At 47.9% G+C, this 27,732-nt stretch overlaps 1 protein-coding gene across 1 annotated transcript in view; it reads left to right on the top strand.

Annotated features, from left to right (window-relative positions):
- Positions 1–27,732, top strand: part of CLSTN2 (calsyntenin 2) — a 556,759-nt gene that overhangs the window by 439,310 nt on the left and 89,717 nt on the right. The window contains exon 5 of the mRNA XM_036877289.2: positions 8,162–8,311. Coding sequence (XP_036733184.2) covers positions 8,162–8,311 — 150 coding nt within the window. The remainder of the gene's footprint in view (positions 1–8,161; positions 8,312–27,732) is intronic.

The raw sequence follows: 27,732 nt of genomic DNA, 5'->3' as shown, positions 1-27,732 counted from the left end.
TATACCATACTTTTACTCCTCTCCCTGTGGGTTTTACTGAAGGGTCTATATATAGTGCTACTCAAGGTGCATGCTCTGACCATAATAATAAAAGAAAACTCCCCAGTAAGATGCTCCTACCTTCTGGCCATTCATGATATATTGCTGTGATCTGTGGGGGCCACTCTGCTGTTATTCCAGGAATACACAGGAGACCAGCTTCCAGGCCTTGTCCCCAAGGTGCCAGGAGAGCCAGCCATCGTTGGTCCATGTGTCAAAAGTTCCAAGACCACATCCACTCAATGGAGTCTCCAGGGTTCAGTGCAGTTGGTGCTGGCAGCAAGATATTATTCTGGAGGCCAAACCTCGGCTTCAGTGATTCTTTCTTGGTTTGTACTTGCAGTTACATAGGGGAGACAGCAATATGTGTTAACATGTCTATGGGGCTCAGGACTCCCTTTCGGGGTCTCTTGTACAAATGCTGTAGTATGGTCCATAAGCGGACCAAACGTCCCCGCAGGCTATTGGGATCTGACTTTAGTCTGGATTTTAACAAGCCATTGTGTCTCTCTATCATGCCTGCTGCGGTAGGATTGTATGGCACATGAAACCTCCATTTGATTCCCAGCTGTTGCACCTACTCTTGCAGTGTGTGTCCAGTAAAATGGGTGCCCTGATCATTCTCAATTACCTATGGTCGGCCATAGGTGGCAAAGAGACGCTCCAGGCCTCTTTTGGTCATCTGCTTGTCTGCACAATGGGTAGGAAGAGCAAACAGAAGTCCAGTAGCTGTGTCCACACAAGTCATGGCATAACAATAACCTTCTGACAAAGGTAGAGGCCCAATATAGTCTATCTGCCACCTGATGAGGGGTATAGGCCCCTTAGCTATCGTCCCATATTGCTGTGAAACTCGGTGTAAGTCCCTTTTAGAATGTATGACACACTCCTGCCAGGCTCTACTAACTTCTTCAAAGGTCAAAGGCAAGCCCCACCAATGGGCTATAGCCCACATTGTCTTTTGCCCCGCATACAACAAACGCTGATGTAACCATTGGGCTACATCAGAGGCAGGCTTTCCTTCTAACCAACATATCTGGGCCAATTTATCTGCTTCATCATTTCCTGGGGATGCCAGTGGCAAATGACCTGTCACATGGTATACTGTGATTATTTCAGTCTGACCACAGGCCCATAAGTCTTGCCACAATTCTTGACCCCAAAGGGGTCGGTGACCAACTAGCCAGTTCGCATGGTACCAGGTTGGTAGTCACAGGGTCAAGCCCCAATAGACAGCCCAGCTGTCAGTGCAGACAACTATTGGGGAGGGCTCCTGGCTGATCACAAGCCATACAGCCCACAACTCTGCCCACTGGCTGCTCTTCCCCTCACCATCTTCCATCCATATTGTCTTAGTCTTAGGATGGAAAGCTATGGCCTTCCATTTTGGGGGCAGCCCATGGCTGGAGCCATCTGTGTACCATGCATCTTCGGATATAGGAGCTCTTCCCTCCTGATAGGGACTCTTTGCTACTAATGGTTTCAAAATCAAGTTCTTCCTACTTTTCACTAGTATATGTCACCAGCCCCAATAAGCATTGAAGTTTTCACTCAGGGGGCTACTAGAGAGGGCACTACGCTGCTGTAGGTGAGCACCCCACTTGGCTAATATGGGTGTTTGTGCCACACCACTCCTTGGCTTTTGGGTCCAGTCTTGTACCCACCACAAGATGGGATAGGTGGTTATTACCTTTATCGGGGATATTCCAGTGATGGGTTCTGTAGCCAGAAAGATGTGATACACAGCAGCCAGTTGTTTTCCTGTCAAGGTGTATTGTACCTCTGTCCCTTTCCAAAGTTGTGACCAGAATTCAACAGGTTGGTGAGTTCATTCAAGCCACTGCCAGAGACCCCATCATAACCATCTTCAGTCACATGAACATGCAGCTCACAGGGCCTTGATGGGTCTGTCACACTCAAGGCCTGCATGAACCTGACTGACCATTTTGCTGTAGTAAAGGCAGATGCACATGTCTTATCCCAGTCCCACCTGATGCCCTTTCATACTAACTGGTATAAGGGCTTCAGAATTTGTGCCAAGGTTGGGATAAACACTTTCCAGTAGCCTAGAAGACCCAGAAACTCCTGTAGCAATGCTACAGTTATAGAGGTAGGAAAGGCCTGGACTTTATCTATAACTGCTTTCGGTATAACTTTGGTCTTACCCGACCAGACAACCCCTAAGAATTTGACAGACAAACCAGGTCCCTGAATCTTGGTGCTGTTCACAGCCCATCCTTTCTCCTGTAGATGTAGCATCAGTCTAGGTGCTGCACCTTCTAGATCTGAAAGAGAATCGGACATGAGCATGACATCATCAATATAATGGTACAGCCACACCATTGGTGGTTTCTCCTATGTAGCTAAGCCCTGGGCTACAAGTCCATGACAGATGGTGGGGCTGTGTAGGTATCCCTGTGGGAGGACGGTGAAAGTCCATCGCCATCCTTCCCACATGAAGGCAAACTGTTCCTGACTTTCCTGCTCAGTGTCAATAGAAAAGAAGGCATTAGCAAGATCTACCACATAATGGTATGTTCCTAGTTCATGTCTGAGGGTATCCATCAAGCCTGCAATGGAGGAGACAGCACCATGCATAGTGGGTATGACTCTATTCAATTCTCTGTAATCCACAGTCATATGCCAGGAGCCATCTGGCTTTTTTGCTGGCATACTGGAGAATTGAAAGGACTATGGGTGTGCTTTATAATACTCCCCTTTTCCAGTTCCTGAAGAGTTTTTCCAATCTCCTTATGTCCTCCAGGAAGTTTGTATTGTTTGGTATTAGTCACCCACTGAGGCACAGGCAAAGCTATGGGTGGGTGCCTAGCATGTCCCCTCAGAACTGCCTTCACCACATGCACTCTCAGTCTGAACTCACCTGCAGTGGTCTGCAACCACAGACCCTGCAGGATATCAATCCCCAAAATATACTCAGGGATAGGAGATATATACACAGTATACTCTTTTGGGGGTAGATGCTCTATTCCCAAAGGGATTTGGGCTTGTTTCACTCTGATAGCCTTACCCCCTGTATCCATCTATGATAGTGGGGGTCCCAGGGAACCACTCAGGGTTTCCATGAAGCAGAGAACATTCAGCCCTTGTGTCCACCAGAGCCAGGACACATTGTATGGTCACTGGGGGCCAGTGGATAGCTATTTCAATATGTGGCCTCTGGTCCCCCCTGGTCCCTCAGGGCAGGTACCTTGACCTTTCTCTCAGTCAAACCATGTTCCCCAATCACCTTCCTGTGTGGGCTCAAGTGAGATTGGCTCACTCTTCAGCAGGAAGTCTTGCAAACATACAGGCTGGACTTGTGGCTCTGTCTCTGACCTCTACTTCTTTGGTCTTCATGGCTGGAACTGCTGCCCTGGTTTCAGTTGTTGCCATAGCTCCAGTGAGATCCTATTTGACTTCCCATCTAATTTCCCTCCATCTGCTCCTGCCCGTATTAAATCAACCCACATCTGGGTCCTCATAACCTTCATGGGGCCCTTTAAATTCTTCTTGTGAGTAACAGACCTTATTTCTTTCCATGTTCTCATTGCTTCAGCCTCTCCTAAGTCTGCTACTATACATGTCACCTCACTTATGGGCTGCCCTAAGTGAGGGGAAAGAATGGCCACTAGAGACCCAAAGAGGGATGTGAGAGCTGTTTGAAGCACAATATTTCTCATCCCAGCAGAAAGGCTTTTCATCTGGGACATGATTCTCTGGACTACAGATGGCATTTCTTAATCCTACCTCTCATAACACCTGTTGGAGCTCAGCATACATTTGCCGTCTAGCAGGAGAGGATGGTAGATCACCCAGATTGGGCCACACAGCACGAAGTGCAGCCATCAACCAATCGAGGAGGAAGTGATTTCCTCAGGTGTAAAGTGCACTTTGTAACTGTTGCCTCAAGGTGGGCTGAACCATCAGGGAAGCCAGCTTTCCCATCTCTGATCCCGACAGAACAATTCCATCCACCCCTAAGTCCCACAGATGCAGAAGCCAAGCTGATATTGACTCCGAGGGCTTCTGCCTTGGAGCCCAAATCCACCAGCTCAGCCTGAGTATAGGGGCGGAGTATAGAGTGCTCCACAACCTGGGTCGGGGGCTGCTCCTCTCCTTGGGGAACTTTCAGCTGCTGGGTCATTATTTTCTTTACAACCACTGAGCGTGCTTTCAATACAGGAAGGGACAGTGCCTCCACCACCACCCCTTCATCCTTCCCCAGCTCCTCCATTTCCGGGGCTGATGGCACCTTTCTCTCCCCTCCCCTGAGTGCCTCCTCTGCTACAACCTTTACCTTTTCTACAGCACCTTGCAAAAATGCTAGCTCAGTCTTCAGCAGCTCTCTTACCTTCACCTCAATGCTTCGCAGCTGATGTTCTCGTACCACCTCTGCCTGTGCTTCCCTCAGGAGTTCGTCTTTTTCCTTCATGGCCTTTTCCTCCTTCAGAGCACCTGGCAGTGCTGCCATCTCATTCTGTAAGGAATCTTTTACCTCTTCAATGGCACCTCGCTGTCAGTGTTTTCATGCTGCCTCCTCTCGCATCAATGCTATTTCCTTCTTCAGTGAATCCATAGCTGCAGTTTGCAGCTCATATTCTCATGCTGCCATTTCTTGGGTCTTTTTCAGGAGCATGTCCTTCTCTTCTGTAGACTTTTTTAATACTGTGAGAAGCAGCCAACCCACAGTCCCCACTGCCTCACAGGTGCTCTGTCTCTCAAAAGACCTACTTACTATGCCAAGGGCCACCCCTACTGCCTCAGGTGTCACCTACACTTGCCTCCAGCCCTGGGGTGGGCCCCAGCCCTCTAGGAAGCAAGCCACCTCAGACCACATACCCACTGGGAGACAATCCACTGTCTTCCCATTCACAGCGGCAGCCCACTGAAGCACTCCTCCCATAAGAGCAACCTGTCTTTTTCCTTGGTTAACAATGAACCCTGCCAACTTTGCCAGTTTTCTTGCCAATGGGTTTCAGCCCCCAGCAAGTTCACTATGGATTCAGTGTGACAAAAGAAATGACAGTATAATGTTTCCTTGGGGTGAAAGGGTTTATTACCCAGCTTGCTCTCCAGCAGTAGGTTGAGCACTAGCGTCTCTACCTCTACCCAGAGCACTGAGACAAGCTCTCTATATAGTGCAATTATAGCTAATTGCCTAAGGTGTGGAAACAGTAGCCTAGCAACAGGCCAGTTACATCATCAAGTGGTTTAAGTTCAGTGAGGATTCTGGCCATAGGAACCCCAATTTCCCCACATATGCAACGTACATTCTGATTGTTCTTTTGTGAGCTAGTTTCCCAGGTTCCTGTGGACCAATGCAATAGGCCCAGGGACTGTTACCCACCTGACTGAACTGCCCACTCAGGTGTCCTGGTGTGGGAAAAACTAAAGTATCTATGGCCAGAATCACACCTGAAGCTAAACTACTTGATGATGTACCTGGCCTGCTGCTGGGCCACTGCTTCCACACCCTAGGCAATTAAGCTATTATTGACTGAGTCACTGTATAAAAGCTCTGCCTAGTGCTCTGGGTGGAGGCAGAGATGAAGGAGGATTACAGACCTGCAGACTGTTGTGTGCAGGTATAATTCTACTGCTGGACCTATCACCGGGAGAACAAGCCGGGTAATAAACCCTTTCACCCCAGGAACATTCCATTGTCATTCCTCGGTCTCTCTGAACCCATAGTGAGCTTGCCCAGGACTGAAACCCATTGGCAAGACACCTGGGAAAGCACTACAAGAAGAAACCATTCAAATGTGGGGAAAAAATACAGTTGTAACAGAGGGAAAATGGATGTTTTTTCTGAGTTTTTGAAAAATTTTAAATTGTGTGCCATATCCAAATAGAACCTTCCCCAAGATAACAATTGATCACAATATTATACTCTCATTTTTGACATAATGCTTCAAATTCCATGCTCTGAAACCCATTCTCACATGCGTGAAGTCAGTGGTGGTGAAGAAAGTAAATTAGTTTCTCAGACAGTTTCATTAAGACTTGTTAGGAAGCGCAGCTGCCACAGATTGAGCCCAAGATAGCCAACTTGTGTGTTTATTTTTCTACAACAGTCAATAGTGTTTGGTCTGCTTAATGTCACACAGATTGGAAAACCCAAGCCTTCCTTTTCTAAGAGGCATATCTTTTGAGAGCCATTTAACTTTAAAGGAAGAGAAAGTTAAAACTTTTTGTTCAAAATTCAATTTGATGTTGCTGAAACATACTTCTCCTGGTGGCTTTAAAGTGCTTCCACCTGACAGAATTCCTCCCCTGTGATGACTGAGCCACAAATTAGTTTGCTAACAGAACCCACAGGGAATGTGGCCAATCACCACAAGACCAGTCATTCTATACCTGTGTGGGCCCCGAGCTGAGATGGAAACAAATATTTGGGGGAAAATAAAAGGGGTTTTGAACATCGGCCACAAGACCAAAAACACCCCAAATACTAAGAGATTTTTGACCGGCTTTGTTAAACTAAATTTTACTTCAAACCAATGGCTCCAAGTACATTTTTAGAAACAGCCCAGGAGAGACAGCAGAATAAGTGATTCTAGTTCTTGGTCCAAAGTGTTGGGCAACTTTGTACTCCCTGCATGCCACCCTCACATTTACTCACATTTGTAGTATCTGCACATGGCCTGGTGCTGAGCACTGTTTTGATTGGTGCATTAGCTTTTCCAATCTTTAAAACATTATGGGACTTTTCTAATTTCCATGCCTTCTTACCTTAGTCCCTCCTGCCTCAATTGACATAAACAATGTACATCATTTGGAATGGAAGAAAGTTCATTAGGGAGTTTTCCTTCGGTTTTGAATATAAAAATATTCCTGAGTCAGCCATTCCATGTTTGTTTATTTGCTGGTTGGTTTGCTTGTTTCTTATTTTCCATTTTGTTAATTTCACTTCTGGTAAAAGAATGATAGAAACATCTGAGTTCTAATTTGCTGTCAACTCCCCCATCAGAAATAAAGCAAGACTGAAACTGTTCTCAACAAAGGAAAACTTGTTAATCTCTTAGAATCAAAATCTAAAAGGTATTAAGTGCACACTGGGCAGGTATTAGTTGTTTGGAACTAAAATTATATTTCAGCAAAATTAGTTGTGGGGAAATGAAGTTCCCATGGCCAGCATCCTCACCTGAACCTAAATTACTTGATGATATACTTGGCCTGCTGCTGGGCTACTGCTTCCACACCTAGGTGATAAGCTATTATTGACTGAGTCACTATATAAAAGCTCTGCCCAGTGCTCTGAGCGGAGGCAGAGATGAAGGTGGATTCCCGCCCACAGACTGCTGGATGCAGAGGTGATTCTAGAGCTCAGCCTTCCACTGGAAGAACAAAGCCGTGTGTAGACCCTTGTATCCCAAGAATATTCCACTGTCATTTCTCAGTCTCACTGAATCCACAGTGAACTTGCCCGGGGCTGGAACTCTCAGGCAAGACAGTGAAAGTGTTGCTCATTAATCATCAAATATTTATTTTTGAATCATAATATTGAACCCACAGGAACAAAAACATACAAATGGCTCAGAAAAATCATTTGGTCTCTCTTGGAGAAGAAAAACATCTCTGCCACCAAGGCAAGGAATCTGTTATTCTGTGTAGCTTTCAGAAGGGAGGTCACACGTTTTCTTATTGATTTTACTTCCTATTTAGTAGCAAAATAGTGAGAAGAGGCAGTAAACATTCCTGGCAATGAGCCAAGATGTTAAAAAATATGTGTCAGGACATTTCTGAATTCCATCTTTCTCCCAGAGATTTCAGGGCAGATACGCTCACTGCACCCTACATCAGGCACACTCCTTGGGAGGGAGCTTGTCGACAGCCCATCACTAATAAATAGAAACAGTTTGATTCCAGATGTGTGCTCAGAATTCCCTACAAATCCCGCTCCACAGCTAGGGTGGTTCTGGCCAGTGGTTCTGGGGAATCTGCCCCACAGCACAAGGAGGACACACGTGGAAGCCATACCCCTATTTGCCCTGTTTTTTACAAAGAGAGAGGGCAAGGGGTCATTTCATTTTAGTGAAGGCTGGAGGAGTGGAGAGGAATTCTGAAGGAGCAGTATGCCTAACTCGATCTGAAACAGTTTTGAATATCCCTGTGTCCTCAGGCAACATCAGGAACACTGAGAAGCTGAGCTACGACAAGCAACACCAGTATGAGATCCTGGTGACAGCCTATGACTGTGGACAGAAGCCTGCTGCTCAGGACACCCTGGTGCAAGTGGATGTGAAGCCAGTTTGCAAGCCTGGATGGCAAGGTGGGCCTGCTCTTATCAGTCTGATGAGTGAAGCCAGTTTGGCCTGGCATATAGAAGGTGCTGGACCTGTCCTCAAATCATCAACCCGTAACTAGAGGAATGTTTAAAGTGCTGTCACTTTGCTGCAAGAAATAGAGTAGCTTATTTGTCTCAGTTCCTAGGTTATATATTATGCCCATTTTCCTGAGAATGTCACAGGCAGCTTGTCCAACATCATGTACCCAGTTTGTCCTGTGCACCCTTTCTCAAATCTCATGACATCCCTGAACCAGTAATTTTCCCAGTTCTCAGAAGTGCCAGCAAGCCTATTCACTTTGCCTAAGGGTGCCAAGTCCAGCTGGTGTGTCACCTGGGAAGGTTGTCATGTTCCTGGGGCTTGCACTGAGGGCATACAGGCAGAGGTCAGGGATCCAGAGTCCAGCCTCTGGATTATGGAGTTTCTCAAATGTTGGCTCTGGGAACTGAGAAGCAATGGCCTTAGATGGTGGTGGATTTTTGTGCTAGCTTCAATCCTTCAGGATGCAAAGACAGAACAAAGGTGGTGATGATGGAGGTTTATCACTGAGCTGTGGGGAAATAAGGAGCGCAAAGCCAACTGCGTGCATGGGTCTCACAGACAGCTGGATGGTTTGTGGAATAACAGTAGCTCTAGTGGTGAACCAATAGTTCCGATGGCCGAACAGGGATGCTGGAGTGATCTCTGTACCCCCATTTCTGGGGTTCACCTGCTGCTGTCTCTGCTTCACGTGCTGCTGCTGATGTAGGCCACTGCCTACTCATACCTTGTGGTGCTTTGTGGAGCCCTCCACTTTGTGGCTCTGTCTACTGCCTTCTCTTCACATGCCTTTAAGTTTCAGGGCCCCTGTTTTATTCTAGCTTGTTCTCTATCTCTCTGTGTCTTTCAGTTTTAAGTTCCCCTAGAGAAGGTGTGATTAGCTGTGTTAGTCATTCACATCCCTATTGGGCAGACTGATGCCAGGCCTCTCGTAGGCCTTTGAATGGTGGTCTTTTAGTCAGACCTTCATTCCTAATCTGGTCCATCAGGTCCAGATTGGCAGGACCTCATGGTGCAAGCAAGAACACCTGAGGGCCCCTCTGCGGTCACTCCCCTCAGAAGGCAGCTCTCAAAGTGTTCCTCTCTTGCACAGCTTTATCACCCTTAATCTTTCAACTAGAAAGATGGGAGGGGGTAATCAAACCCACCTCTGGGGAAAGCCAGAGTCATTTGCCTTTGAGCGAAATGGAAAAGAGGAAATGCTCAGGACAGAAGCCACAGGTGAGACATATAAGATATAAAGAACAAAGTAGAGTCACCCTTGTGTCAGTGTGTTTAGGGTCAAGCAAGAGACAGAGAAGGAGGAACAGGCCCAAGTGGGAAAGTGTGTGGTACTGGCCTCGGGGGCCTGAGCCCTGGTGGGCTATAGCTTAACAGACCCTGAGACCCCGAGGGAAGGATTCTTTCTCTCCTGTGTGTTCACCACTGCATTTCTCAGGCTTAGCATACATCTGGCCCCAAAGGTAGGTGCTCCAGAAACAGCCATTGAATGAATAAATGATTGGATGGATGAATCCAAACCTATTTGCTTAAAGAAGAACTCACCTTGTTTTATATTAATTTAGAAGGACTGACTGACCCCAGTGAAAGTCTAGTTTTTGAAAAGAAAGCCTGAAGAAACTATAAGTGCTTTCTCAGCACGGAGCATGCTCACAATGGGAGTTTAAGTGAGGAAATAAAAACACAAAGCCACACCTGGAGAATGATGCCAATGCTTTTTGTCTTTGATAAATGTGACACCTACAGCTTTGGGATTACATTTTTGTGCCCATATTTAAATGTAATTTCCTAACAGAGTTTGTACTTGTTTCAATGTTAAATGTATGCAGAGGAAAACATGTTAATAATGTTTAGTTCCAGGTGTGCAGAATGTGGGGGCAGCTGACCTGTGGTGCACGATGCCCTTTGCAGCTGCAGACAGCAAGTTCCTGCCAGCAAGGATCATGTTCATTTGCTGTGCCTCCACTGCCCAGCACAGGGCCAGGCACCACACAGCTTTCAGAAAGTGTCAAACAGGTGACTGGTTGGAGACAATTGTACCTTTCTGTGCGACAGGGAAAAGAGGGAGGCAGTGACTCCCCACCTCAGTTCACTGTGTGAGGCAGCGTGATGCACACATGTCTAACACCCAAACCATGTGCTGCTGCTTTACTTTAGGGTGGCGTCCCTGCCTGTTAGCCAGCCTTCGGGGCAGAAGCTGACCCTGGTTCTACGTGGCACCCCTCCTCCGTCCAGCTTACCCCTGCAGTCAGCCATTAAGTTTCTCTCCCCAGCCATGGTCCCCGCAGGATTTCAGATCACAGACAGGTCCTCTGATATGTGTAGTGTGGTCAAAATGCCCTCCTTCCATTCCTGTCCCAGCCCCCAGACCTGGAGAACAGCCTTCCACCAGCATCCTGGTATACTTTATTCCTCCTCTTGGGCACCCCTCATCTCTGACCCCCCACCCCCATCCTGGGGCTTGTTCTCCCTTCCACTCTTGGCCAGGGCTGCAGCCTCATAGCTGGAAGCACACCTTTCCCCAGGGAGAAGCATATCACCACTGGTCCCAGTTGCATGTCTCTTGTCCAGCTCCCTCTCCCAGCTTTGCAGAGCAAACAGGAGTAAAGCATGTTTTACTGGTTTTCTTTGTTAACCACAGATGAGGCAGGCTGCCCCTTCCTGTGAGAGGCTGTCAGGTCTGAGGGGAAAGGGTTGGTTCTTCCCGAAGTACATGTGGGGTGAAGCCTGCACTCTGTAGGATGAGAGAGGAGCACAGAGAGGGGAGGCCACGCAGGGCACCAGTGACTGCTATAAGGAAGCCAAGCTTGCTTAGGGGTTGGGACTAGGGAGAAGTAGGAAGCAAGAGTGGAGAGGTCAGGGGTAGGGCAGGGTAGGCAGCCACCATCTCGAGTGCTGCTTAAAGAAGAACTCACCTTGTTTTATATTAATTTAAAAGGACTGACTGACCCCAGTGAAAGTCTAGCTTTTGGGTAGCAGCTGCACTGCTCCCGAGCTGCAAATGAGGCTCTGGGGGCGCGGGCCTGGGGTGAGTGCCCAGGGGAGCAGGGGCTCCTCCCCAGGCCGACTCCTCACTAGCCACAAGAGTCACCAGGCAAACGTAGTTAGGCAGTTCAAATTCTTGTACCTGTTCTAAGTCATTTCCCTCCAGGCAGGAGGGGACTGCAGCACACTTAAAGCAATCCATCACGCTCAGGAGCCCCTGGAGCCCTCCTGTCAGCACTGTCACCAGTCCTTGCTGCAGCCAGCTTCTCCCGGAGCTGCCCGGAGGACCAAGGGCCCCTGCTCACAGACAGAACCTTCTGTCTGTCCAGGGCCAGGAAGGGACCGCTCCCAGACTCCCGTGATGCCTCGGGGCAGTGCCCTGGTTCCCAGCACAATAGCCCCTTCCAGGAGGGGAGGACTGCAGCTTCCCCAGCGGGCTGCTGGCCTGACCCAGCTGTTCATGAGGACATCCTAGACCCTGGCTCTGCTGCCACCTGCCTTTCAGACCTTGGCCAAGGCATCATCTACTTGGGTTGTGGGTTTCCATTGTCTTTTTGCATGAATTGGTCTTGTCTTCTCAGAAATTACAGGGGCTGCCTCAAGGCAGAGCCACACTTATCTCAGCCCCCAACACTCACTGAACTTTCTGTCCATCACCTACACGTAAACTAAAGCTTGCTTACCAGCATCACTCACCAGTGGCAGAAAGGGGCTTGCCCAGGGCTCAGCTGGCAGCAACGGGAGGAAGGCTTTGCATCCAGGAAAAGACCCGGATACCAGGCACATGGTCTTGCTCTTATGCGAGTTTTGTCTTCTTTGCTGTATTCTAAGATTGCAACTCCAAACAGGTGGCAAGGGTGAGCTCACTGTGCAGGGGTAGGTGGAGCTTTGCCTAAGGGAACTTCAGTCCCCTTCTGAGCTGCCCAGGGAAGAGACTGGTCCCCAGAGCACCAGTGAGACCGGTGTGAGTGGAAGGGAGAACTCAATCTCTGTGTTTTGTCCTGAGCTTTGAGAACTCATGGTATCCCTACAGCAGCTCTTATTCGTGGAGACAGAAGATTCTATTAGGAACCAGGAACGGTGCTCCTGCAGCAGGCCATATGCTAAAGACAGGTTTGTGCCCTGCCTTTCACGCCAGGCTCTGGACGTGCAGTCTTCTTGGTTCTGCTTCCCTCTTGCCAAGCATGTATACATACCCAAGCTTGGTCCCGTGTGTGCTCTGAGGACTCAGGAGGAATCTGCATCCGTTCATGGATCAGAGCACTGCAGAGGACATAGGGCCCTCGGAAGCTCTCAGGATAATAGTGGCTATTAGAGCAATGGACCCAGTTGGAGATGACCCTGCTGACCCTCCTTATAAGGGCCACCAACAATGTCCTGGAGGGTCACTTGTAACTCAGTGCCTGGGGCTCTTTATTTGTTTGGTTTTTATGTCAGCTTAGGTTGTGTTGAGAATCACACTCCTTCTTTATGCCTACCTTTATTGTTCTCAAACTGAAAGTATTGTCTTCACAACACTTACTTAGTATACTTTCCCCTATTTAGTGCCAGTCTTATTTTGTATTTATTACTTGTTCCTGCCAGTTAGGGCCCCAACTTCAATATTTCACTGTCCTTTCATGCAAAACAATTCCCCTTTGAAGAGAGCCACCGTAGACTTCCCAGGTGGCCCTTCACCATTCCTTCCCAGACATGTTGCTGACCAGACTTTCAGTCATTCTGGATTGGAACTTCCCATATCAAACCAGCTTTGTAAAGTCCAGCCCCCAGGGAGCCCCATCTCCGTCTGCCCACCGCCTCCCTGAGCACAGTCCCACGGCACTCAGTCACACCTCACCCGGCACCAGTTCTCCCAGTGCCGCCAGCAGCTAGAGTTTCTCCACGGGCCGAGTTCCTGCTCCTTTTACCTTCATATCATTGGATAAGGTGTCCTATCCAATATGGAAGTACAACTACATAATGAACCACATTTTCTCTGTTCTTTCGGGTTTGAATAATTTTCCAGGTGTGCCAGATCGCATCAGTGTTTCCACCATTCCACAAATCAGCCTTCTACAGGAAGGAAGGCAGATATCTGCTAGATCAGTTCTTCTCAAACCCAAAGGTGCCCATGAGTAACTGGGAGGCTGGGTAAAATGCAGATTCTGACTTACTGAGCCTGTGTAGGTCTGGATGTTGCTGGCCTTCATGTTGAGTAAGGTCATGCAGAAAATATTTACTGAACACCAGAGTGTGTCTAAGACTTTTGTGCTGAAAAAGACAGCACCATGAAGAAGGTGGCTGAGATAAATTTTTCCTTAGTTATTTGCACTGTGAGATAACTGAAGAGGGCACACACATTACATGGTGGGAAATACTTCAGAGTGAATTCATGTGCCCTTTACTGAGGGCCCACTGTGCGCTGAAGGTGAGGAAGACAGAGACAATTGCTATGTACCCAGGCTCCTAGGACAGGAGGAGATGATGGTAATACTGAGGATGAAGGTCTGGTGGAGGGAGCTCTGGGGACCCAGAGGAGAAACACTGAACCTTGCAAGTCCCCTGGGGGAGATGCACCTGGGCCAAATCTTGGATAACAGTGGTAGCTCAGAGAGTGTTCTGGACTCAGGAGCAGATGTTAGGAAGGTGGGAAGGAGCACACGTGGCAGGGGCATGGAGGAGAAGACTGGACGGGCCTCAGGGCTCGGATCATGGAGAGAGAGCTCTTAGGCTCCCCCAAGGGCAGTGGGGAGCCCAGAGGGTTTCATGCCCCAGCATGGTGAGGGGGATCTTGGGGAAGAAAGGCTCCTTGGCCAACCACGTCGATGGTGGCTGGGATGCAGAAATTGCAACAGGAAGACCACCTGGAAAGGGTTATTATTCCTGAGTGCATTTTTCAGTGGGGAACTTCTGTAAAAGTATCTAAAGTCATGTATCTATTCCAAAACCAATTCAAAGTACATTAGTTCCCTCTTAATTGAGGGGTATACATTCCCAGAACCCCAGTGGATGCCTAAAACCACAGATAGTACCAAACACTATACTATGTTTTTTCCTATACATGCACACCTATGATAAAGTTTAATTTATAAATTAGGCACAGTAAGAGATGAACAACAATAACTAATAATAGAACAAAGATTACAATATACCGTAATGAAAGTTATGTGAAAGTGGTTTTTGTCTGTCTCAAAATATCTTATTGTGCTCTGTTCACCCTTCTTGTGCTGAAGTGAGATGAGAAAACACCTGCGTGAGGAGATGAGGTGAGGCAAAGGATGAAGGCATTGTGATGGAGCGTGAGGCAGCTATTGATCTGATGACAGGTCAAAGGAGGATCATGTGCTTTGGGACTGCAGTTGACCTCTGGTAACTGAAACCACGGATAAGGGGGGACTGCTGTGCTGGGCAGCAGAGGAGGTTACACTTTCAGCAAATCCCACGAGACCCCCATAGACACAGGGACAAGGTTGGCATTCAGGTACATCTGCAGTACAAAAGATTCCTGCTAAGCCTTGTCAAGTATATGCCCCAGTCCCCTCTGTGGCTGTCCACTTACCTGCTGCCCTGCCAAGAAGAAGGAAGTCCAAGTCCCAGGGGTCAACTGGCTTCACCCTACTCCTGCCAAAAGTCAGATCGATTAGTGATCAAATACACTGAAGAACTGGCTTAGCTTTTACTACATGAAAGTTACTGATTTCAAATCATAGGGTTAAAAGCCCAGGACGGTGTCCAGATTTGCTTAAAGACACAGAATCAGCCAGGGCTCAGAAGGTGGAGCTGTGTCCATCAGAAGATTGCATGACAATGTTATAGCCTTATGGAGGCTGATACATGAGGGCATTGCCAGAAAGACAGAGAAGAACAGCTCCTTGCCTCTTTCACTCTCCTGCCAGGGTGTCTGAGGTGCCACCCACCATTGGAGTACCAACTCTTTGTTCTAAAGGGTAATCCCCACCTACGATGCAAATACCTCTTGTAGGAGTAACTGTTAAGCCAGGGATTAGCAAAGCATAGCCCACAAACCAAATGCAGTTGACCACCTGTTTTTTGTACCACCATGAGCTAAAAAATGGCTTTTAAATCTTAAAATGGTTAAAAAAACATCAAAAGACAAATACTATTTTGTACCATGTGAAAATCATGTCAAGTTCAAATGCTATGGCCTTATATCAAGTTTTACTGACAGACTGCCACACTCACTCGTTTACATCCTATCTCATGGCTGCTTCTGCACTAACAACAGCAGAGCTGAGTAGGTTCAACAGAGGCTAAATGAGCTCCACAGCCTGAATATTTACTACCTGGCTCTTTACAGAAAACATTTGCTGACACCCACATGAAGCTATTATCTTCCATTGACACCTTAGTGAGAATAGTTTATCGGAGTACCTAGAACAGCAAAGAATAGAACAATTTTAGACAGAGGCGAAGGAGTATAAAAACCCAAAGCAAGGTTCACTGCACAGATGACAGGAAGACCCTGAAATATAAGCAATTCTAGCCCGTTATGCGGGTGAGGGGAACTCAGGCCAAGAGAGCTTATGTGACTTGTCTGGAAGTCGCAGCTGGTAAATGGCAGAGGGAGAACTCAAACCCATGCCTGTCTATCCCAGAGGGCATCCAGCACTAGGAGGAGGAGGAGGATGGAACAAGAAGGTGGCAATTTCCAAAGGGGCACATAACCCACTTTAAAAGGGCATCTCAGGACCCTGTCCAGAAGTGCCCTAGGAAACGTATTTCACCTTTCCATCACCTCCTCTACAAACTGGCCCCTAGACTCATCTTGAAAGGGTAGCCAGAGTCTGATGAAACAGGGCATGGAGCACCAAGAAGGGCCCCGCCTTCATTCGCTCTCCTACTCCCCCCACCCAACTCCCATTTCCTTGACTGAGCCCATCTTGTGCACAGGTGCCTTGAAGTTACACCTCATTTGGGAAAACACCCGTGCTTGCAGACTCTGTCTCTCAGGCACTATTTGCCCAAATCTGCAGTTGCTCCAGGTAAACCCGTGGGCCCAAGAAGCAGTATGAGCTGTGGCATGCTTGTTAAGCTTTACCCTCAAAGGCCCGGACCAGGCTTCTCACACCATGGCATGAAGCTGCCTTGTCCTGCACGAGAATCAGACACAAAAGTGTCCCACCATCCTCACTCCATTCAACAGGACAGGACCTGGCTTCATTTACAGTCACCCTCCCTGTCCCCTCTATCCCTAGTCCCCTCCTGGCCTCTGACCCTCGAGTTTATCAGTGTTGCCTCCTCTCCCTGTGCTCCCATTCTCTACCTTCCCCTCCTTCCCTTCATTCCCTCTACATTCATTCTCTGACCCCACTCTCCCCACAGTCTTTCCCAAGCAAAGGCCCTGAACCCAACCGGGGTGCCACGGTGGGTCAAAGCAGCAAGGACGGAGCTGGGAGGCACCGAGGAGGCCTCTGGGCAGCCCACTCATGCTCCAGCCCCAGGCTTTGCTGAAGCCACTTCCCTGGCTAAGCTTGGATTTTCTCAGCTGTAAATTGAGAAGCACAATCCCTGGCCCAGCTATTGACAGGATTGTTAAGAAGGCCACAGGATTTTGTGTGTGGAAGTGTTTTGCAAGATTTAGATCAACAGATAATATTATGATTAGAATTGGTGAAACAGGCACTGTCATAAAAATGAATGCATACACACGCACACATACATGGGGAAATCCATACACTTGGGCAAGGCTATGCGACTTGAGCATCATGCCCTTGATTGCAGAGCCAAAGAGTGCCACCGAAGGAGCCAGTGGGGTGGGGTGGAAAGAGCACAGTCTGTGGCCTGGGGACCTAGGACTCCATCTCAGCAGAGCTCTAAACTGCTCTGTATCCTTTGGAAAGCCACTCCTGCCTGGTTTCACTTCTCCAAGTGTAAATGGACAATAATGCCTCCTTGTATAAGATGACAGGCTGCTGGGTGGGGTGCCCCACTCAGAACCACACATGGTGGGGCTTCAGAAATAGAAGCTGTGTCCAGTTCCCTTTGTTACAATTTTTGCAATCACAGTGGAGCATTTTTTCCCCCAAAACAGTTGGAAAAGCTATCAATGATCCCTGAATTCCTCTAACTCTGTAGAGCAGCCCCTGGACAGCTGCCCCTGGGTTTGCTCAGATTTGCTAAGCGAGCATTCTGTGCCCTGGTGGAGGCCCTTCTCCATGAATAACGACCCGTTTTCACATCATGACACAGCCGATCATTAAGGAGCAACAAATGGCTCTGTAGAGGATGCTGATTTACCCACTCAGTGGCGTCTTAATGCGCTTCAAGACCTACTGGATAAAAGCACCCATGCTAAAGCCTGCTCTGCCTGCCTCGCCTGTGGCTCCGTGTGAGCAGGGGGCAATGGGCCTCAGAGGTTTCTGAGTCTCCTAATCTAGGCCTGGGGAGGTGGACTTGGGCACACTGTACTCAGCCCAAACGGTGCTCAGTCATGATAATTGTTACCGCTGCCTGAGCATTTCCTCTTTGGCAAGCCCTGTGTGGGGGTGTTTCATGTGCTCTCAGGTACTCTTCACCACACCACACCCTGAAAGCTGTCAGTTTCCCAATTTGTAGATGAGGACACTGAGGTCAAGACTCTTGTCTCACAGCTAGAAATATCCAGGCCAGCACCAATCCATGTCTGCAAGCACAGAGCTCCCTCCCATTCACCTACAATGTGTCTCAAAGCAGAGGCCACTGGCCACCATTGGAGGCCATTGGAGGAAATTTTTGCAGTTAAAAATGTTGCTATTTTGAGGAAAACTCTGCAGTTACGACCCTTCCCTCATGTCCTAAGGAAAATGTGTCATTGAACAGCAGGCAGCTGTGAGAGAGGGCCATGTTTGCAGGGGGTGGTGGGGAGGTATCGCTCCTGCCACACAAGCCCATGTCTGGGGCCCACCCCCATTCACGATAGCAGGGCCCTCTCTCAGCCTTCTTAGCTGAGCCCTTGGGGGCAGCACAGGGGAGGGGGCTTACCTGAGGACACTCAGATGCTGAGTAGGGAACCACAGCTCCCATCCAGTCTTCTGACTCAGAAGCCACGCTCCACCCTATCTGTGGTTCAGTCTACGCTTTCTTCCACTGACAGTTCTTTCAAATATTTGCAGCTCCTAGAATTTCACCTTGCAGGGAGTCGGCAGAGGGTAGGGCTTCAGAAACTGTTCTGAAGCCAGAAGGATCAAGGTTCAAGCCTGGATTCCACCACACCTTGGGGCAGGGACATCGGGCAAGTCACTTAACCTCTCTGAACCTTCGGATTTGGCATCTGCAAAATGAGGCTCATAAACACGCTGGAAGTGTGGTCACAAGGTAGAACTCTTCCTGGCATGCAGGGACAGCTCTGTGGTACCAATGAGGGGGACGAAGGCGAAGGAAGGGAAGCCACTGATGTGGGTTTGGGGGTAGGCAGCCTCTCAGTGCCATTTGCTGGCTGTGTGACCTGGGGCAGTTCATTTGACACCTCGGCCCCAGCCATCATATCAGTGAGATTACTCCCTTTCTCAGATGGACGCTATTCAGACTGAGCCCCATGGGAGAGGCCCAGCAGAACTTCGCAGAGATATTCTGTAAGGCTGTGCAGTCACAGAATCTGAACTCTGTGGGCCTCCTCACCTCTCCACGGAGCCCAGCCAGCCTCAGCCCTGTGGCTTAGGTACCTTCAGGGCATCTGCATTTGGCACCCCCAGCTGGGAGGCTGGCATCTGCTAGTGAGGCAGGGCATGGGAGCAGCAGGTGGGGCAAGTGGGCTCCAGTGGAAGTGGACATTCACGTAGGCCTGTGAGGCCTGCAACCAGTCGGATGGTAGGCCAATGTGGGGAGCCTGTCTGGGGCCTCTAGAAACTAGTACACTCGAAGGAAGACCTCTTTCTGATAACCTGGCTTGAGGAGGTCAGTATCTGGAGTGAAACGTGATCCTGCTCTTAATCACTGTTTAAGACAAGGGGGTTGTTTGGTTGGCCCTGTTTCAGTAATGAGGCATTTGCTGGAAGCCAGAAGCCCTTCGGCATCCCCAATGCCGATGCCTGTTTCTGGCCAGAGTCTCTGCATCCCTGGGTGACAGCAGCCAGCTGCGCACTAGCAGAACCTGGCAGGCGAGGAGCAGGGGCCCATCCACCCACCGGGAAGTTTGTTTAATGACCACCTCCCATTGGCTGAATCTCCCACCTTCTGTGGGCTTCTCCCAGACTCCAGGCCCAGAAGCAAATATTGACAGCAGGTCCCCCTACTCCCAGCCTCCATAGCTTTAGCTCTTGAGGCTCTTAGTCTCCATGGATTTAAAACGCCCCTCATTACCAAATGCAAGACAAAGCCCTCCATACCTAGGTGTGGGTGGGACTCACATCTGCCCACGGGGGCCCCTGTAGAGAAAGGAAAAGGCAGCTTGTCTGTCTGCCCAGACACCCACAGAGACCACCAGGCAGGGGAGAGGGTGTTCTCTGGGCAACATTTATGAGTTCTGCATTCTGTTAGAGAACTTGAGATAATATAATATATGGTAACTGGGCCACCACAACTCTTTAATATAAACATTTTTTTAAATTATAAAGTGGTTTACACTCATTTGAAAATGATTTTTAAATGTATAATAATCACAATAAAAATTCCCACCATCCAATTAATGCAGTATTATCAATATTATAGAATACTTTCCTCTCTTCCTACAGTCACGTGAAGTCTGTGTTCTTTTTCCACTTAACTTTATGCCATATGTATTTTCCCACATGATAAAACCCTCACCACCCCCACAGCGCCTGCATCATGGTCCCTCACAGAAGGTCAGTGTCCTTGGGCCAGGGTCAGATGGGGCCGTGTCATTGGTGGGCTCTAACTGGTTCCACTTTTCTTTTTTTGTGCAAAAGTCTTTGGGTGCATTTTAGATTCCTTTCTCAGGAATCTCCTCCCAAGGCCAAAGTAAATGGGCGTTTGTCAGCCTTGGGTGCATTTTGCCAAGGCCCCGTATGACCATTTGTGCTGGCTTGCACTGCCCCCAGCGGGGTGAGGACACCTCTCCCCACCCTCCCGCACATGCACTCTCCAGTTTCCTGTGTACTGACAGACTCTGCAGATTTGTACCATACTTTCTGAACAGATGAAAACTTGTTCCAGTTTTAGAAATCATTCAGTGAAATGAGAAGTCCTGCAGCACTCCAATATCACCTAGAGTCGCGGTCCTTTTATTGAAAAAAAAAGTTTTGCAACCACGTATGACTGATCTATAGGTTAAAATGATTTACATTGCTGGAGTCTGAAAAGTATACGTAAGACATTTTTACAAAACGACTGAAAATATGTGCATGAGAAACTGTACTCTTGCATTGTAAATGCTTTCCAAAGACATAAAAGGAAAGATTCTTGAAGAACAGCTACTCCATCTTACACCAATAATACATTCATCCCAGGATAAGAAATTGCCTGGAAAATGCTCATGTTTATTGGACTTAAGAGAGAAGAGTTTCTATAAATCCAAGAGAAAGTACCTGGTTGGTTGAGTTTATAATTTCCCCCTTGGGAGAATTATCTTTCAGAGGGCTGCTCTTGAATTGCCTGGATTCTGCACCTTGGCAGTTACTATTCTGCCTGCTATGTTTCTGTTTGGAAGCTGGGAAGCACATGAGCTGAGGGTCTTTGGGAACGAAGGGGTGGGGGGAAAGCAGCACCTAAGCTTTGGGTGGGGGTCCTGGTTTCTGAACACCATGGAGTTCACTTCAGTGGCAGCATCAGCTTCTCTCCCAAAAGCCCCAGAGAGTTGGGAGCCAGGGTGGAAGTGGAGGGAACCCCCTAAAGAGGTGCCCAACACTAGCAAACTCAGAAGCTGTGGGGAACAAAGAAGGCATTCATTCACACCAGTATCAGAAAACCATGCAGAAGATAATAGATCCCCTCACAGCATGTGGACAGCCAGGAGCGGGCTGATTGGGGCACAGTGTCCAGGGGCTTGTGGCAGGACTGGGGGCAGAGCAGAACTTGCTCAAGGGCTGTGTGCTGATCCGAAGGCCCCGGAGAGACAGCATGCAGAGGGAACCCTAAACCCAGGCCAGCAGAATGGGAGCAGTGTCTGCAATTCAGAGAGGCAGGAACCAGCTGGAGAATTCTCAAGGAATGCAACAAAGACAAAGTGGCCAGAGCCAGAGGACTAGGGGGATTCCCAACCCCAGAACTGGGCCCAGGCCCCTTTCAGGAAGCATCCTTGCCGCTCATTCCCTAAGCATTCACTGAGAACCTGCAGTGCTCCAGGAACTGCACCAGGCACTAGAGATTTAAACACTAACAAAATAGACACAGACCCTGCTTTTGTGGAACTTCTAATGGGGAGAGGGGTGTCAGGAGTTGCAGACAAAAAACAGTCTTGGAAATAAATGAATAGTTTATTTGACTGATCAAAACAGTTTATTTGACAGCCCTGGTCCTGCCACTGTGGTTCTTCTGAGACTAGAACCTCTGTTCTGCATTCGCAAACCTCTTTACATTCACAGTGTAAAGAAAGAAAAGAAAGCTTGTTGTGAACTCATGTTCTGTGAAGTCCCACACTGCTGACCAGTTCCCAGGCAGCAAACAGATCTCTCTTTCAACATCCTGCATAGGGGGAGAAATCCTTTCTCAGCCCCTCCCCTGACTTCTGGAGCTCAGGAAGGTAGTGGGAGGAGTGGGAGTTTATTACCCAATATTTTGGGGGTGAATGGTTTCCAAGTCCATCTGTGCATCCAGATCACTTTGGGGGGTTAATTAAAATGACAGATTCCAGAGCTCCTTCTTCAAAATCTTCCACTGGGATCTCCTAAGGTGGGGCCCAGAAATTAGTGTGTTTAAACGTTTTTCAGGTGATTCTCCTGAGGCCTCCTGACCATATACCTGCCTACAGACAGGATTTGGAGAGAATAGTGTGAGCCCCACATAGGTGATGTAGTTTACAAGGTCTGTAAATTGGGGAGGAGGGAATTTCTTAATTCAGAATAGCCAGAAAGTGTCTGTCTACAGGCATGAGTCTGAAATTGCCCAAGTCAGGAGGCAAGGATTTTTCAGGCTGAGGAGTCATTGATCATGCCATTGATCTGAGACAAAATTAAATCCCCTGTGCTGTCAGCAAACCAGGGAGAACCTCATGGGCAGGACAATATTTGAGGACACATTTCTGGTTGCTTTGTTTGACATTCACTGAGACATCTTGGGAGCTAAAATGGTTGAAAATATGTGAGGGTTTCCAAAACTAGAGCCATATGTAAAGGCAATTTCATCATTGACACACCTGCCCACAGACACTCAAACTCAGGCCGAGGTGTGTGCACGCATGTACACACAGACACCCACACACACACAGCCACAGTTTGAATCCTTCCCACTGTAATGCCTGATAGTCTGTCATTTGGCAGCTGGCTGGAGGCTTAAGTGGAAGGTAGATGCACAAATTGTACCAACAGACCCCCAGCTTTCCAGATGGTGCCTTCCCTACCTTTGGGGACTGAAATCAGTGTGTGTGTGTGTGTGTGTGTGTGTGTGTGTGTGTTCTGATTGTCACACATCTGATCACTCTCTCATTTCGTAGATATTTATTAAACATGCCAGGCCCTATAGTGATGTACACGTGATGCTTCAAAGCAGGAATGTTCACAAATAAGTAAATAATTCTCAGAGGGGAAGACAGGGCTGGGTGGAGGCAGGGGATGTGCCATCCAGGTGAGGCCAAGGCATCCTTCACAAAGCTGCGTGTGAGGTGAGACCTGGAGGCAGAGAAGGCCCAGCCTCAGGAATGGTGGGAAGTCCCAGGCAGACGGACACCCCAACATGGGCACCCGGGTGTTTTTCCCTTCCTTCCTTTTCTTTTGTAGTTAGTTGAGATACCTCTTTTTAGTAAGAATTAGAAGGCAATAAAATGTTCTTCTGACAGGGTTGGCGGTATAGTACAGAGAAGACAAGCAGTGACTCTACAGCGTCTTACTACGCTGATGGACAGTGACTGCAATGGGGTGGGGAGGGACTTGATAATGGGGGGAATGTAGTAACCACAACATTGCTCATGTGAAACCTTCATAAGATTGTATATCAAGGATAGCTTACTTTAAAAAATGCATAAAAAAGAAAATGTTCTTCTGACAATAAAATAGAGTAAACGGAAAGGGGTCAGTAATAATGCAAGAGAAAGAATTCCTTGTATTTGTGATTGAGTTCAGAGGGTTTGTGTTTTGTTTCTTTTTAAATTGTGCCTGTGTGTAATTGTTTTTAGTTAGAGAAGAGAAAGCCACATAATTTAATACCTATTAGATTTATTAAATTATGTAGCACAGGCCTACATGGTTTGCATGTATTGTCTGATATAAACCTTATCAGCAGCTCTAAGGTAGGTGATGATATCACCAGTGTTTGCAGGAGGAAAGTCATGCAGGGAAGGAAATGAGCAGCACATTTCTTCTGCTCCTTTCTGGCCCCCTTGTGCCAGGCCCCTCAGGCCACCTCCTTGGTTGGGCTCTCACCTTCCCTGGTCACCCAGGGCAGGTACCAAACAACTCGGGGCAGCCCCTGTGCACCAGAGCCTCTGGAATCGTACAATGAGCCAATCCTATGCCTGCTTAGCACACCTTGCCTGTTCCTTCCCGTGGAAACCACAAGAAAGGCTCTTACCCACAGTTTTCCCTCTCCCTCGGCCTCCTGACAGACCCCGTGGTGTGACGTTCCCCCGCTCCTTGGGATCTGTGAGTCTAACACCCTGACTTCTCAATGGCAATCATATCCTGATCTGCTGGCCTTGCCACACCTACATAATAGTGACACGTGTATTAAAACAAATGCCCAGGTCACCTCCTCCAGGAAGCATCCTTTGATTGTCACAAGAGCATAACTTACCTCTTCCTGTCTGTTCCCTGGGGCCTGCTCTGGATTCCTCTGTCTGCCTTAAGTCTGTGTGGGTGTGGCTGCCACTGCCCTGAGTGTAAAAGCCACCAAGTTAGGGGTTATGAGTCACACTTCTTATCTGCCATGCCATATGCTTTGCCTGGCACATAGTAGGTGCTCAGTAAATACATGGCATCTGAAATAATGATAAGAATGATGATAGTAGCAACAATAGATCTCTGTTCCTGGTGCTTTGCATACCTTTCTCCAATTCCCAAAGCCACTCTGCAAGGTAGGTTTGTGTTATCTTCATTCTTCAGGTGAGAAAACAAGACTCAGAGAGGTTCAGTGAGCCACCCAAGGCTATACAGCCAAGAAGGGGCAGAGTCCGGGTTCAAACATCTGTCTGCCCAGCTACAGAGTTAATACTCTTACATTTAATAAAATTGAATTGAACTGAATTGAAGTTAGTTCCCCTACTTGGGGTCCTATTAGAAGCAACCCTCTGCATGGATGGATCAGTAGGTGGCAATCAGGAGTGTTCTGATATCCTAAAAATGGACACCAGGCCTAACCCAGCTGATGAGCGACATTTCCAAAATGCAATCTGAGTATTTCACACCCTCACTGAACACCCCTTTGTGGTTCTTCACTGGCCCTAAGGTGAAACCCAAATCTCTTACCAAGCATTCATCATCTGCCCTCTGCTTACCTCTCTAGCCCATTTCTACTTCCTAACCTGCCACCAGTTCAGATGCACTGGATATCCAGGGGAGAAAAAAATGCTCCTCGCTGTGCAAAGGCACCTCCCTAGCTTCTCAGGGCAGGAAATGAAGACCCTTGGCATCCAAACCAAAGTCACCCATCTCTTAGAGAAAGTCTTGAAAGATGTCAGATGGTTGATGCCTGCAGAGACTGGCTAGAGTGTCAGCTGCCTGAACAACCCCTATTCAGGGGGACCCCTTCCTGTCCCTCCCACTGCTCAGCATCCCTGCACCCAGTCACTCACTTTGTATGAATCCAACAATTTCCTAGAAAATGTGATGCTTCTCCAGCTGCTGAAGGAGAGGGAGGGGCAGCAGGAGCTGGAAGCCTCTGACCATGCATAGTTAAGGAAAGGAGGGTGTTTGACACAACCGGGTCTCTCCTTTTTCTCCTTCTGCATCACTTCTAAGGGCAGAATCAGAACAACTTACTTGAATGTCTTGGATTACAAGAGCCCCCAAAGCCTATACTTTCCAGAAGTTTCAGATTAGCTTTTTTTTCCACCTCCAAGCTTCTAAAAGAAGAGTTCCAAGTGGTTAATATTCTCCTGATAAGAAAACACATGTTCCCCAAATTTAGCAGGAATTATGACAAAGTCATCATGCTTCTGAATCTTTAATCCACAAGGAGTTCAATTCCGGAAGGCATTGCAATGTTAGCTTTTCCAACAATACTTACAGTGCAGTTGAGCCTGATTATTAAAACAACAGGTGGTCTCCTTCCTTTCTACCCACTTAAGAAAACAATTGTACCACAATTAATAAACTAGTCTCTAGGCCCTTTATAAGCTGGAAAGATTTTGTTTCCATGCAGGACCACCCAAGGAAGTCTGGGAAGCTTGTGAATGCAATTTGCGGGGTGTTCTCTCATGAGCCTTCAACAGGAAGGACTCTGTGTTGGTCCTTTAGCCCTAAATGCTCACAACAAGCCTATAAGAAGGTGTAATTAGCTCAAGTCCACAGATGAGGCAATGGAGGCTCAGACAACTACTTTCCAGAGGTCACAGGACCACATTTGGGGGAGATGAGATTCAAGTCCGTATCTCTGCAGTCTTCACTGTCAAAGAGGCCCCTTGGCCCCCAAAACCTGCCCTTAAGGTCAGGCAGTGATGAAACTGACAGCACCCTGATGCTTTGCCAATCAGAGATTATCACCTTTTTTATTTTTTTATATCAGTGTAAAGTCAGTGTTCAAAAATGAGCCTGTACAAATTGCAGTTGCTCTCCACTCTGGCAAATCCCCCAAATCATGGAGGAGTCATCGTGAAAGAGCTTCCTTGGGCAAGGAAGGCCTACTGTCAGCCGTGCTTCCGTCATCTGCACAGTTGTGATGATAACTCCCACTCCCTGCGCTGTTGGGAGGATCGAACAAAAGAATAGATGTCGAAGTGTTTTAGTACCTTGTAGGTGCTTAATAATTGTGCGTCTTCTTATTTCCTGCAATAAGTGTTTCAAATAAATGATAAGTTAACAATAATACATCCGTTGAACATATCCCTTGTGTTTGAGGCTGAAGTGACTCCGCCTTTAACATTCCCAAACCCTGGGTGGTAGGTACCACTTTGACAGAAAGGCAACTGAGGACCAGGGAGGGTGACTGATGTGCCCAAAGTTACACAGGAAGTGGTAGGGCTGGGATTTGAACCCAGGCACACTGAATTTAGAGGTCATACTTTTAACCATCATGCAATCCTACCCTCCAAGAAATGAAGATGAATAGACATTTCATAGACTTTTCTTTGAAATTTACATTTCAATTCTTTGAAATTTCTTTGAAATTTACATTTCAATGACTTGCCTTTTGCTCTCTTAATCCACATCTTTGGAAAGTGAAAGGCATTTGTGCAAACTGTCCACTCTCTCAAGGATGCTACACTCAGAAAGCTTCACTGATTTATTTTATTATATGATTGTAATTCTGCCTCCTCCTCATAAACCTTTAAAAGCAAACCACCTGGAGCAAATCTCCTTCGTACCTGATTTCTTCCCAGAGAGGTCCTTGCCCCCGAGCAAGGGGATGGTGAGAGGAATGGAAATTCTACTAGGAGAGTTTCCTCCACTGACTTTCCCTTCATTTATTTGCTTCTTTATTTACATTTCTTATGAAAAGGAGTTGCGGTGCAATTTCTTACGAAAGATAACCACCAAACTATCTATTTGAGAAAGAGATGCCCAAAGCCTCCACAGAATAAAGGGAACCAAATACTGAAGATGTCTTGGCCTTCTTCAATGGAAGAGGCTTCCAGAAGGAGGCTGTGGGAGGTGTCTTCCACACTAGCAGAAACAGCAGGACCTCAAGAACGAGGCTGTGCACTCAGATCAAGGCCCCCCTATAAACTGTCAGCCATTTTCTCTCTGATTCCCTAAAGAGAGGGAGGTTCCAGGGAGGGAGGGAAGGAAAAGAAGCCTCATCAACCTGTGTCTTGTTATTGCGGACGCAGATTCCTCCATCACCAAGCCTGGACCAAGCGCCCTGCCGAGAGCAAGGAGAGCCCAACATGTGGGATGGGTGGCTCTGCAGGACTGATGGTAGGGGCACACGGAGGCACTATCAGAGCAGCTGCAAATGGGCCAGAGGTTCTGTCTGCAGCTGAAGAAAGGCTGCTGTGGCAGCAGTCACAGTTAGGGACCTGGGTCCCCAGATACACCTGACAAATATCTCCTGCACTCTCTGCTAGCTGTGGAGGAATCAAAAATTAACATCACATTCCTTGCCTTTAAGGAGTCCCTAGTGCCTGGGAGAGGCAAGCACACAAACGGATGATTTCTGTATGATAATCTCCTAGGATTCATTCACACTTTCTACCTCT

This window comes from Manis pentadactyla, chromosome 1 (genome assembly GCF_030020395.1).
Source record: "Manis pentadactyla isolate mManPen7 chromosome 1, mManPen7.hap1, whole genome shotgun sequence".
Classification (NCBI taxonomy): Eukaryota; Metazoa; Chordata; class Mammalia; order Pholidota; family Manidae; genus Manis; species Manis pentadactyla.
This window is presented reverse-complemented; position numbering and strand designations above follow the sequence as displayed.